We start from the raw sequence: 14,295 nt of genomic DNA, 5'->3' as shown, positions 1-14,295 counted from the left end.
TCTTACATTGTGGTTAGGGATACCATAACTTCAGGTTTATTATAAATATCACATTATTTCAAGTAGAAGTAAACGAAAGTGAGTTTTACTAACTCCTCATGGGAGGATCTGAACTTAACTGTCTTCTATGTGGGAATGGGGACAATTTGGGAGGAGAGTAACCAAGTACAGCTTGAAAAGTCTGAGACTATGGAGAGCTACCTTTAATTCTGCCCCTTATGGATAAGTGAACGACTCAGGCATTTTCCATACTCGAAAGTGTGTAAGCTCTGTTTTGAAGGTGGAGTCTGATGGCCAAAACATTTAACCCTGGCCCTAGCTTGTTGCTCAGTGGTTAGAGCATTCACCCACTGACTGAAGGGTCTCAGGTTCAATTCCAGTCAACAGCATGTACCTGGGTTTCAAGCTCTATCCCTGGCTTCAGTTGGGGTGCATGTGGGAGGCAACTAATCAATGTGTCTCTCTCACATTGATGTTTTTGTCTCTTCCCCTCCATGCCATTTTCTCTGAAAAATCAATGGAAAAATTATCCTTCCATGAGGATTAACCAAAAAATAAAAATAAAAACTTAACTCTGAAGACATGATTTTTTTTTCTGGTTAAACACAGACTATTGATATTTGAGTAAGGATTATTTAACATTAGTTTCCTTGTTTTTGTTTACATAGCCAAAAATCAGGTAAGGCAACTATGAAACATGTCAGATATTTGATTATTTATTTATAATGCTTTCATATCTTATTTGAATTCTTAAAATTTATTTTTAGTGTCTACAGGTATATATGATTGCACATAATTTTATTGCTCTATTATGCTATTTCCAATTTATGGTAATTATGAGGACATATGTGTTATTGATAGGGAACATGTAAATTAAACTGTAACTTTCTATGTGGAAATTTAAAGCATACAAGAAGGTTGAAAGAATAGTATGAACACTCTTATATCTTCCACTTAGATTGGCCCAGTCCAGGATCCATCACCACACTACAGGAGCGGAGGTCTGCTTTCTACAGGCCCAACTTGGGGGGAGGATACCACCCACAATGCATCCACCCAATGTGGTATCATGTTGAGCCCAAGCCTCGCTTTTCAGAATCGCTTCTATTGCAGAATGTTCTCAGCATTGAAAAAAAACACAGCACATTTCCTGGAGAATCAGTGGTCCCTCCTGAGCTGGGGGAGGGGTGGATTAATTTTTAATCAAATCAAAGTGGACATTACCCCCCAAATGCAAAAAACAGAGACTCAAACAATGCCAGTAGGGCTCAGGGATGCCTGTGGGCTGGGTGGAAGCAGGACTTTCCAAAGGTGAACTGATTTGAGGGCCCAGAGATCAGGGGGCTACTCTGAGATACAGAAGGAGGTTCAGTTGCAGTGGGCCAGGTGCCTGAGGGATGGAGAAAAGCAGGCTGGGGAGACCTCTGGGTGGAGGAGACAGAAGAGGCCTGGCCAGCCCTGGGAGAAGGACATAGTGTGCCCCACAGCAGTGGGAACACCCCAGGCAATGGCAGGAATGAGTGAGGGGCCGAGCAGGCAGAGGCCCCACTTCAGGGGAGCAAGGTGGCTTCTGCTTCTTTTTTCTTGTTAATTCTCACCTGAGGATACTTTTCCATGATTTTTAGAGAGAGTGGAAGGGTGGAAAGAGAGAGATCAATGTGAGAGAGCCACCTCAATTGGATGCCTCCCACATGAGCCCCAATGGGAGCTGAGGATCGAAACTGCAACCCGGTTACATGCCCTTGACCTGAAATCTAATTTGACACCTTTCAGGCGTGTGGGCTGACACTCCTACCATTGAGCCACACTGGGTGGACGTTTACTATTAAGAAAAATTCAGAGCCATTTTCTCTTATTAGATTGATAAATCTCTATAACTTCCTTTAGTTGCTAAACTTCAAGACACTTCAAACCCACCAGAGGACCAGGTGGCTCAGTAGCTAGCAACCCCTCCTGCTGGGCAGATATTCAGCCTATGCAGACACTGCTCCTCCCCTCCCAGGGGAAATCAATGGTCAGTCCACTCACTACAGTGGACTAGGTTGTGACTGCCTGGGTCACAAGTTTTTGTGAAGCACATATTGATTTCCCAGGTCACAACCCCCCAAAAGTAAGAGTGGCCACCAGCCTGGCCTTGGACTAGTGAGGGCCTCAGAGCCACATACATGGCCCCAGCACCAACTCCTCCTGGAAACTGCTCTGGGATTTTTCCTGCCCACTCCCACCTGCCCAGCTGCCACTGTTGCTCCCAGCCCTGACACCAGAGAGGAACCTGGGCTCCTCAATCACCTGCATGGAAGGTGCAGAGACCACAAGGGGCTTGTCCAAGCCCAGAGCTTCTCCTGGCTGCTTTGGTGTTAGTTCCAGGAAGCACAATGATGCCATCATCCCCTATGGGTGTTTGTGCAGCTCGGCCTTGGTCCCCCACCTGCTACATCGACAGCAGAGGCACCTCCCCTCCTGTTCTCTTGGTCATTTCATGCTCTGCCCTCATGAGAACCCTGGCTACTGGTTACCATGTGGTCCCTGGGCTATGGCTGGTGTTCACATGTGTGTGGACTGACTGGGTGAATAAAACAAAGATATTGATTTTAGAGAAAGAAAAATGGGGAGAGTGAAAGATCAATTTGTTGTTAACATAATTTTATACATTACTTGGTTGATTTTTGCATGTGCCCCGAGCAGAGATGGAATCTGCAATCTTGGCATTATTGAGATGATGCTCTGACCACCTGAGCTATCAGGGCATGACCAGACATATCTGGGATTTTAAGTTAAATAACCCACTAATGTAATTGGGGATAGATAAAAACAAGAACAACCATGCTGGTAGGTAATGATGGAAGGCTAGGATAGGATTCATGGGGTTTCACAAGCATTTTCTTTATATGAATAAAGAATGTCAACCTATGAACCACGAGGTCACGGTTCGATTCCCGGTCATGGCACATGCCCAGGTTGTGAGCTCTCTCAACATTGATGTTTCTATCCCTCTCTGAAATCAATAACAATATATTTTTTAAAAATCAAGAAAATAGACCTCCTGTAAAAAAAAAAAAAGTCCCACCCTGTTTTAAGAGTGACAGATAAATTTATTTCACGTGAGATGGTTTCACAGATTTATCCCTATGTCAAGGCTCACTAAAGAGTACAGTTAGAAAAGTGTCCTTAGTTGCATGTCAGTTCTCATTTCCTGGGAGGAACAGCATTGCCTCAGTGGCAGCAAATATTGGCAGCACGCGAAGACTATTGCCCTCGGAACCAACAGGAATGCTGACTGGTCACTAAGACACATCCTGGGACTGATTACAGGACTACCCTTTCTCTGGCTTGGAGTTCTTGCCTGTTGAGAAAACCTTGAGGTGAACATCCTACAGAGGCCAGGGGAATCTACAAAACCGTTGGATCATTTTCTCTGTCAATGACTTCAGCTACAGGAAACAGTTATGGAGGTCCTGAGAATGTCTGTACACAAAGATCACACAAGCCACAGGCCCTGGATCATTTGTGGATTTGCATTCAGAAGAGGCATTTTTCATCTAATTTATCACAGTCTCTCCCATCACTATGAAAATAGAGTTTGTACCAATATTAGTTTCACCTCAGAGTCTTACAACAAATGACACCAGCCTAAGAAATTTCCTACCTGGCTCCTTTGCAGTACATGGAGAGGACTTCCCCTTAAGATTGCTGAGACTTATGTAATACATACTGTGCACATATAATATAATTCACATTGTTCACAGAAGCACAGCAAAGGCCTTCTCTTCTGGGTGACCACTGACCTCCCCAACAATCGAGGTACCAGACTGCAACTTAGAACCACAAAGTCATGCAGTCTTTCTTTCAAGGCCATGGGCAGCAATGCAGAATAAGCCAACATTGGACCAAGTGATTTTCTGTCATCATGTTGTACCTTCCAAAGCACAGAAAGTTTGGGATCCCCATAATATCTACATGCTCTGTGTTTACAATTATGCTTTCAAATCACCCCAGGGAGTGAACAGAATCATAAAATTTAAGTTACAAAAGAAAAAAACACCTTTACTAAAGGATCATAAACCAGACCAGTATACAGCAAGCAGTTTGCAGGTTGGTGAATTAGAACCTGAAACAATTCATCACAGCATGATGTGAGAACCACAATGTTCCTGAAAGAGCTAGCATTTGTTAGCTGAGGATTGGTGTTCTGGATGAACTCTGGGTCTGGTCAATTCCCTAGTCAGAGAATGGAATGAAGATCCTGCCAAGAGATAGTTTTCTTAATTTCATCATTAGAAGTGATAAGACATAATTCATTTTCCCTGAGCAAGCAGGGGTTGTGACTGATGCACACTGCATAAGCGAGCCAGGTGGTAGAGGTGAAATTACTTCAGCCACAAGTACACACAGTGACATCAATTGGGTAGTAGGCCTGGGTAGGTTACAAGTATAATGAAGCTCCTTAAAGCCTCACTTGTGCCTTGTATCTAAAAATTATGGGTAACCTAGCAGAGGGTATTTTTCATTAAAAGAGGTTTATATTTTCGTAAATGGGTATCAAAGAGTCTCTTTCAGTACTGCTATTCTGAGTGACAAAAATAAAACACTACTTGCACATTTAAGGCCTTTCTCCAGAATGAACTCTCAAGTGTCTAACTATGCTAGGTTTGCGGCTAAAAGATTTTCCACATTCACTACACTCATAGGGCTTTTCTCTAGTGTGAACTCGGCAGTGTTTAATGAGGTGAGACCTTTGATTGAAAGACTTCCTACAGTCACTACACTCATAGGGTTTTTCTCCAGTGTGAACTCTGAGGTGTTTCGTGAGGGTAGATCTTTGACGGAAGGACTTCCCACAGTCACTACACACATAGGGCTTTTCTCCAGTGTGAACTCTGAGGTGTTTTGTGAGGGTAGATCTTTGACGGAAGGACTTCCCACAGGCACTACACTCATAGGGCTTTTCTCCAGTGTGAACTCTGCAGTGTTTAATGAGGTGAGACCTTTCACGAAAGGCCTTTCCACAGTAAGTACACTCATAGGGCTTTTCCCCAGTGTGAACTTTGTAGTGTTTAATGAGGTGAGACTTTTCACGGAAGGCCTTTCCACAGTAGGTACACTCGTAAGACTTCTCTCCAGTATGAACTCTTTTGTGTTGACTGAGCGTAGAACTTTGGCTGAAGATCTTCCCACAATCACTACACTCATATGGCTTTTCTCCAGTATGAACTCTTTGGTGTTGAATGAGATTAGACTTATTTCTGAAGAACTTCCAACAATCACTACACTCATAGGGCTTTTGTCCATTGTGAACCCCCTTGTGCTGAATGAGGTTAAACATTTGTCTAAAACCTTGCCCACATTTGTTACACTCATAATTCACTTCTCCAGAGCAGACACCCAGATGCTGAACAACCTTCTGGTAGATGTTGGCAGCTTTTTCACATTCAACACATTGGTGATGACTCTTTCCACCGAGAAATTCATGGGAAAACTCACTGCTACTGTGTGGCTCCTCAGTGCTAACAGTGGCCTGGTGTTGGAGAATATCTGAGATGGCTGGCAAGTCTTTGCCAACCTCCCTACTGGTTGAAGGCACCCATGTTAAATAGAAGCTGCACCTGGACACAAACGAGGCCCCGTCCGTATCTTCTCTCCAGGGCTTCTCTCCACTGGCATCTCTTTGCTGCTGGTGACAGTTTGCACTTAAAAAGAAGTCTTTCACAGATGTGTCACTGAAGAAGGCTTTCTGCTCACAGTATGCTGCTTGTAACTCTGTCAGGTGCAAAATATCTTTTAAAACTGAGAAGCACCACTTACACAGGTAGGTCTTCTGGGTTGCTGGAGCTGTCTTAGAAACCCCGACCTGAGACTCTCCTACAGATACACTCTGCTCAGGAGGCACCTCCTTCTCATCCATTTTATGCCAACACCCTGAAAACAGAGAAATGGTGAGGAACTGAATGTTGACTGTAGTGACAGGGGGAAGTAACATTCCAAAAGGGTGTTACACATAATATGTTGGTTCCATGCAATTGTCTAAAAATAAGAGATATGCTGGAAGGATTAATAAGAGGCTGCTGTGAAGCTTTGGGCCTCTGAATATCACAAAACAGGAAAGACCTCACCAGAAATGGGACACAAAGATGGCAAGCACTATCTGGGAAGCACTACGATGGAAGAGAAGCAGGATCTCCATCTCATTCTTCTACTAACAGTGCTCAGCATGGCTAGTCAGCTGGTTATATGGGCAGCTGTATAGGAGGTTGGTTATGTCTCATTCCAAGTAAAATTCCACAAATGTGTAACCAGTGTTTGAGGGGTACTAACGCATGTATGTGCACCTCATAACACATGTGCAGGTCAATGTCTGAGGATACTACAGAAAGAGCAGTGCAGAGGATCAGGTGATGCAAAAAGACCACAAAGATGCAGTTAGTCAAAGCCAGCAAGCCATAGAGGAAATGACAAGTCAGCAAATTGTCAAGTACAGCAAAAAAAAAAAAAAAAAAAAAAAAAAAAAAAAAGGTAGAAATGAGGTGTTGCCAATGGCACTTTCACCTAAAGACGTTGGAAGTGAGCAGGTTCCCGATTATCATCTGTACACAACCCTTATGTCATACCTTCCCTCAACTGGCACTCAACAAAACCAGGCCTCCTCTGAGAACATCTTGCAAGTTCACCCTGTGGAACAAATCAGGGTTCTCCCTGTACCTTCCACTGTATAAGTACATAAAAAGTAAATATTCTGAGTATTAATGAAAGACAACAGAGGTGAGCAGCCTGCACTGGCCCAGAACTATTTGGTTTACCAATAGTATTCAGGGAAGGGAAGATTACAAACAACAGTTGAAGGAGGGTCTTACAGGAACAGCCATGGTTCATGTAAGTGAAGAACATAACCAGGCACAGACAGTCACAAAGAAACTTTAGCTAGAGGAAGGGGTACAAATGGAAGCCATGGGTCTGGATATGGTCACCCTCTCAGGGAGAAGAAAAGCAGGTGGGAACCATTAGGCTCCCTATAAGACCCCTGACTCCCAGACACTTCCTGCACTTTCTGAGGCAATTTGTGTTAGGAATGTTCATAGAGTCCATTGCTCAGGGCTCTCCACACAGCTCAGCACTGGCAGCCAGAGCACATTTGACAAAACAGTGGGGGAAATTATCAGAACACATGGCCTGGCTGTGGTAGACAAAAGGCCAAGTCTTGAGACTTAAGGAAGAGAGGACATCACTTTAGGACACTAGCAGAGATGTGAAGGTCTTACCTACAGACGATACAAGTGCAAAAACTTCTAGCATCTCTTCACAGTACAGAAGTCTCTGATCCTCATCAAGAAGATTCCACTCCTCCTGAGAGAAGGCAACAGCCAAGTCTTCAAAGTTCATATCCTGTCATAATAGGGACAAGTTCAGTCCACGGTCAGCTTCTCTCCTAGGATTTTACATTCGTCATACTCCCCATCCATCTGCTCCCTCTACTCCCCCATCAGAGAACATGCCAGGCCTAGGTCCCATCAAAATCACTCTCTCCTTATATTCCTATTGATACTGTGCCTTCCACCAACAATAAGGGAAGATGAACACATTGATGATACCTGAGCTCTAAGCCTGACATGTAGGCCACACTGCCTCTCGTCAATACAGTGGGTTTCACAAACATAGGCTGGGAGAGATGTTGGCCATAAAGGTAATCTGAGTGATTTGACACTGGTTTTGGCTGGCAATCCTTTTGTGGTCCCCCAGGTTTTCTCTCCAAGTCATCAAAAAATATGGCATCACAGTTCAACCTTCCTACCCTAATCCCAGGGTGCTAAGGCCCTCACTTCGTAGTACCTGCTGCATATAATTATTTGAACCCCACTTCTATCCCATAGCTTCATTCTCAGAGGGACAAATTCAAAAGTATTACAAATATGCCAGGAGGAGGACAGGCTTCCTTCCTCCCTCCCTCCCTCCCTCCCTCCCTCCCTCCCTTCCTTTTTTACCGCGATACTTTCCAAGGCATGGGCCTCTCTCTCAGGGTGAACCCATTCCAGGACAGGTTGTTTTCTAATCAGCTTCTTTTCCAAAATTCTAACTCACCACTTCTGTAATATATTACTGTCTTCCCCTTTTCCCTTCTCCATGCCAGTGGAGATTTTCAAGCCAGGTGACACTGATGTATGCTCTCTCATTCCTGTTGATCACTGTGTCAGCCCTCAGACTGACAAAAGGCAGGTGGGCACATATTTGGCATCTAAGCTATGAATCTGGCATGTAGCACAACAACATCCCCTCTTTACAGAAATGACCCTAAAATTCCCATGTCATGTCATCCAGACATCACCAAAAATGGACACACACTTCATTCTCTTATGTCAATGTCAGATCCCTGTGTCCATGAATTCACCTTCCATCTACAAATTCACATCACTCTTTCTACCACACCTCTCTCACACCTGCATTCCCACAGGCACAGCCCCTATAGTCATCTCCTTGTTCTCTTACTCATTACTCAGCATGGGCGTCCAGCGAATTCTAAACCTGTTCTAACAGGATGAAGTACTACCCCGACTCTGATAGTCTACACTTATGGAAGCATCCTTGAGCACTGTTAAAAAGGCCTCTGTCCTTGATTATTTTTTCCCTTCAACCTCACCTATTAAGAACTACCTCAGATTTCAGATATCCAGAGCTCACCTCCACTGGTGCTGCACTTGATGTCCCTTCACTAGTGACAGCATTTATCTCCCCACTTAACTGTCACCCAAATCCCAGCCCAATGACTCCAGGCTCAGTGAGTCTCATAGTTGACCACTAGTGTTCCTAAGATAATCCATCAGACTGACCGCAACACCTCAGGCCATTCAAAGGGTCATAACAAAATCCTGGTGAGTGTTTAAGAAGTAAATATGCATCAGCCCCAGGCTTATCTCTGAATTACTTTTCGGCCTCCAATTCATCTGGCAATGACTCACCTTTCGTGGGTTTTAGCTACTGCCAAATGAGAATATCTCCTCCACCATGTATTTGAACACTTCTGTCCCTATGATATGCTGTGACACCTAACTCGCACAAACTGGAAACCCAGCAGAAAACCCAGTCCTCAGGGTGACACTCTCCTTCCTGAGTTACCATTATCATCCTGAATGATTCCCCATTTATTTATTTTTAAAAATATATTTTCATTGATTTAAGAGAGGAAGGGAGAGGGAGAGAGAGAAACATCAATAAGAGAGGATCATTGATTGACTGCCTCCTGCACCCCTACTGGGGAATTGAGCCTGAATCCCAGGCATGTGCCCTTGACTGGAATAGTATCCAGGACCCTTCAGTCCCCAGGCCATTTCTATCCACTGAGCAAACCAGCTAGGGCATGACTCCCCATATTGAAGTGATCTAAAGCCCAGGTTGGTGTTGCTCAGGTGGTTGAGCATCAACCCATTCGCTGAGAGGTCACTAGTTGAATTGAGCCCTGGTCAGGTCACTTGCCCGGGTTTCCTACTTAATTTCCAGTAAGGGGCCTGCAGGAGGCAAGCAATCCTTGGATCTTGCTCATCGATGTTTCTCTGTCTCTCTCCCTCTGCCTTCCTCTCTATCTCTAAATTCAGTAAGAACATAGTTTTTAGAAAAAGGTGATCTATACCTCTACTCTAAAAAGGTCCACTACCTTTTTAAGAAATTTTCATTCTGAATTGCTTCTCAGAGTTCCAGACTCTGGTGAACTGCCCTCTGTAGTATAGTATGTTATACCCTAACAGGCCAAAAAAACAAAACAAACAAACCCCAAAGCCAAAGTTATTATATTCCCAAAGAACATTAATCTACCTATAAATGTATCCATCTCAATTGATGATGCTTCCATTTCTCAAGCTGCTAAATCCCAAACCTCCCATCATTGCTCTTACCTCTCTCTCTCAACCTCAAAATTAAAAATCCAGGTGGCCACACCTAAAACATTAATCCATAATCCAACTGCTTCTTCCATCCACAAACCTGTACCTGTAATTGATTGTGCATTTGCAGGAATCTGTAGAAAGATAAAGGACTATTGAGAGCCTGGCAAACACCACCAGGATCCATGGGCTTGGCCACCCAGTACCCTTTCCCAGCCTTGGGGTCAGGTGATCTAGAGATGACTGTATTACCTCAGGCCTCAGGCCTCAGTGCACAGGCTTGCCAAGTTTGTTATCTTTCAAAGGACTTCTCCTTCCTGTCCCCAACAGGTATCCTCTCTCTTCTAGTGTGTTCTTCCTCTGAGCAGTTTTGGGAAACGTTTGGAACCCTACCTAAGACAATGTTCCTCTTTTGTTCACAGCCATTGATGGCCCCAGCTTCCTGAAAATGAAAGGAAAACTTCTCTTGCAAACCTTCGCCTCATCTTCTCTGTTGCCTTTAGGAACAAAGCAGGCCCAGGATTCCGGAATCCTCCCAGCTCAGCCACACCAACCCAAACCTTACACAGTGGCATTGCAGCCTGTCACCCTCTTTCACCCCGTCACACTGCACGTCACCCACGAGAGACTCACGGTTCTGGACGCTGCAACCTGGGCTGCAGGACCTGACAGACACCTGGACCCAAGGATGAAGGCTGAGTTGAAGTGTGTAAGCAAAACGGAATCTGGGAGGCACGGGGACCTCAATCCCGCCTGTTGCAGCTAATCAAGCCTCAGACACACCACTGCACAGCGGGGACACGGCTTCTGGTGCCTCGTCCTAATAGGGACTCTGAGCACCAGAGGCTTTAACTACCTTAACAGAACAAAGAGTTCAAAATGACCACCAGGAGAAAGACACAGGAAGTCACTCCCAAACCAATAATGCGCTGGTCCTGGGCTTTCATTGGCTAAAACCGGCCATCATTAGGCGCATTGCCCTTTGGGTAATGTACTTTTCCAGGCCCCACAGGTGGCATTAGGATCCCAGTCACTCACTGACCATTGCTAATATTGGTTTTGATGTGCCTGAACGGTGTTGGGAAATGACAATTTTAGGTTTTGGGAGATGGTCACAAGTTTCTGGGAAGTGTTGTCTGCAACTGATCTCTTGTTTTGAGATATTTTTTAGATTTAGTGAAGTTCAGTATCATTACTGAGGTGAAAAGTATTATTTCAATTATTCCTGAAGGGTACAAATGTAAATGGATATATATATATATATATATATATATATATATATTCTTTTATTTGACTCTTTGAGACAGAGAAAATGAGAGAGAGAGAAATATGGATCAGCTGCCTCCTGCACGCCACCCACCCACCCACTGGGCATCGAGCCAGGGAATCTGACTTGTAATTGAACTGAGCCACTCCAGCTATCCAATTTTTTTATTTTTAACATAAAACATCACATTATTAAGAGAAAAAGCAGGCTGTGAGAGAATACAAGGTAAATTGCCTGATTGTAGAGTTAATAAAAGACGGGGCTGGAAGGCAAACCCATGTGTCTCTAATAACAGATTTCTTGCTTCGAATGTTAGACTCTGCTACCTCCTGCAGCTTAGAATAGGGGATGGGGAGTCGGGAACAGTCAGGGGCAACGGTGCCACCCCTTTGCTCCTTACAGGTGGTGCCCACCCTTAACTGCTGCCTTCCATCCAGCCTGATTCAAGTTTTCATCCCTACATGCTTCCCTACATACACCCACTCTAGGGCTCTGCCCCATGTGCTGTCAGGAAACCCTCTCCCCGACACTATCTAAGGCCCCAAACTTCTCTGCTCCCTCAAACACACACCCCATTAGCAGACTGTCCCCCAGAGTCCTGGGTCCTTCTCCACGCTATAGGAGCAGGGGTCTGCTCTGCCAAGGCCAAACATAGAGAGGGAGGATATCAGCCACAATGCATCCCCTCAATGTGATATCATCTTGAGACCAAACCTGGCCTTCTGGAAAGCCTTATGTTGCAGAATGTTCTCGCCATTGAAAAAACACAGCACCATTTTTTGGAGAATCCATGGTACCTCCATGACTGGCTAGGAAAAGGGGCCTTTATTTTTAAATAAAGCAAAGTGGAAAATTACACCAAGAAATGCTAAAACAGAGACTCACACTGTGGCAGTAGCCCTCAGGGGGCGTGTGTGCTGGCCAGACACACGACTTTCTAAAAGTGAACTTATTTCTGAACTGAAAGCATCAGGGGCTGAAGTGGGACAGGTGCCTGGGGCATAGGGACCTGGAGAGACCTCTGGCCGGAGACAGAAGAGTCCTGGCCAGCTCCTCTCAGGCAGGCACAGGACCCAAACCCTTCCCACAGCCTTGCTTCAGGCTCCTCTCTGCCAACCACTGACAAGAACAGGCCATGCCCCAGCATCAGTGGGGACATCCCAGGCAAAGGCAAGAAAGAGTGTGGAGGTGGGCATGCAGGCAGGAGCCCCGTCTCAGAGCAACAGGGTGGATCAGGGAATTTTCTCTGACAAGATTTATAAATATATGCAGCCTCCTTCAATGGCTAAAATTCAAGACCTTTGCCACCCAGGAGAGGACGTCCTGGCTCAGCAGCCAGCAAACCCTCCTGATAGGCAGAAAGAGAATCGGCCTCTGCAGAGAGAGTCCTTCCCCCTCCCGGGCAGATCAATGGCTGGGCCACTTTATTACAGTGGATTGGGGTGCACCGTCTTGGTTCACCAGGTTTCTTGGAGCACATGCTGGCTCCCAGGTCATGACACCTGGGAACTCCTGCAGCAGCTCTTGCTCCATTTCCCATCAAGCATGGCCCCAAAGAACAGAGTGGCCACCAGGCTGAGCCTTGACTAAAGAGCACCCCAGCAACACACACATGCCCCCTGCCCCGCCACCAACTCTCCCTGGCAACGGCCCGGCTTTTTCTCCTGCCCATACACATGCCCAGCTGCCACTGTGGCACCCATCCTTGACTCTCAAGAGGAACCTGGGCTCCTCAACCACCTGAATCTGTAACAGCCCAGTCTCAGCCCCTGGCTGGAAGGTGCAGAGACCGCAGGGGGCATGTCCAGGCCCAGAGCTTCTCCAGGCCCCTTTGGATTCAGTCCCAGGGGGCACAGATGTCATCATCCTCTGTGCGTGATTGTGCAGCTCAGCCCCCATTCCCTACCCTCCACACTGACAGCCGAAGCACCTCCCATCCTGTCCTGTTCTTGCATCATTGTGTGCTCTGCCCTCATGAGAACCCTGGCCACTGATTCACCATGGGGGTCCCTGGACTGTTCTGGTGTTCACATGTGTGGACTGATTGGGTGAAAGTAAACCCCAACAAACATATTGATTTGAGAGAGAAAACTGGGGGTGGAGGGAGAGAGAGAGAATTTGTTGTTCACTAATTTTATACTAACACTACTTGGTTGATTCTCGTAATTGCTTTGACTTGGGATGGAACCTGCAACCTTGTCGTTATCGAGATGGTGCTCTAACCAACTGAGCTACCTGGACAGCGACAGACATATCTGGGATTTTAAGTAAAATAACCCACTATAATGTCTGCGATTAGATAGATATGAGAACCACCATGATGACAGATTATGATGGAGGTCTAGAAGAGGATCCATGGGTTTTCATAAGTGTTTGCTTTACATGGAAATATATTTAAATAAACTATTACAAAGGCAGAATGTGTCCTTGCATCAGTTATTTTATATGTCAGAAAGAAGCACTGAAAAAGGCAAGGGGACATTGGTTTCAGGGATGGAGGCATGTATGGAAACATCAAAAGTATACATTTTTAAAAAGGTACATTTTAGCCCTACACTTTTTGGCTCAGTGGATAGTGTCAGCCTGGGTACTAAAGGGACAGGGTTTTGATTCAAGGGCACACACTTGGTTGCAGGTTTGATTCCTGGACTCAGTGAGGGTGTTTGCAAGATGCAACCAATCGGTGCGTCTCTCTCACATCTGCTCCTCTCTCTGTGTCTCTCTTCCTCACTTCCACTCTCTCTAAAATATCAATTAAAAAATACCCCGAAGTGAGAAAAGTGTACATTTCAAATCAATTATCCTTGAATCAAACTTTTAAAAACGTTTAAAACTTGCCACTTCCCAATTATTTCACTGTTTTATTGTGAATTTTTTGAACATAATTTGTTGCTACTGTCTCACGCTGGTAAAAATAAAATATAATGACTTGTTACTGAAACATGTCCATGTTCAGGGCCATCATTTTGGCAGTTTGAAACTGATGATGTGGAGAGTATTTACACCAGAGATATTGATAAATACTACAAACAAGACTTCACTTAATGTATTATTGAATGCTGAGACTTAAAAAAGCGGTCGGGAATATTAGCAATGCATATAAAATAAGTGTATGGTACAAGTGAGCTTTAAATTGTACATAAGATAAAAATGGAGAGAAACAAT

The 14,295-nt window shown here is 44.9% G+C and overlaps 1 protein-coding gene across 2 annotated transcripts; it reads right to left on the bottom strand.

The window, feature by feature from the left end:
* Positions 1-3,071: 3,071 nt before the first annotated feature.
* On the bottom strand, positions 3,072-10,750 carry LOC118659631 (zinc finger protein 501-like). 2 transcript variants are annotated; one of them, XM_036315873.1, is made up of 3 exons: positions 10,497-10,750; positions 7,254-7,377; positions 3,072-5,916 (listed from the first exon to the last, which is right to left on the bottom strand). In XM_036315873.1, the coding sequence occupies exons 2-3, from the start codon at positions 7,372-7,374 to the stop codon at positions 4,601-4,603; spliced, it is 1,437 nt and encodes a 478-aa protein (XP_036171766.1). In that variant the 5' UTR covers positions 7,375-7,377; positions 10,497-10,750; the 3' UTR covers positions 3,072-4,600. The 2 variants fall into 2 exon arrangements, with proteins under 2 accessions (XP_036171766.1, XP_036171767.1); XM_036315874.1 differs by lacking the exons at positions 7,254-7,377; positions 10,497-10,750 and adding an exon at positions 6,606-7,101.
* Positions 10,751-14,295: the final 3,545 nt, after the last annotated feature.

The sequence above is a fragment of the Myotis myotis genome, unplaced genomic scaffold, assembly GCF_014108235.1.
Source record: "Myotis myotis isolate mMyoMyo1 unplaced genomic scaffold, mMyoMyo1.p scaffold_m19_p_62, whole genome shotgun sequence".
Taxonomy (NCBI): domain Eukaryota; kingdom Metazoa; phylum Chordata; class Mammalia; order Chiroptera; family Vespertilionidae; genus Myotis; species Myotis myotis.
Note: the sequence above shows the minus strand (reverse complement) of the source record. Positions and strands in the feature narration are given on the sequence as shown.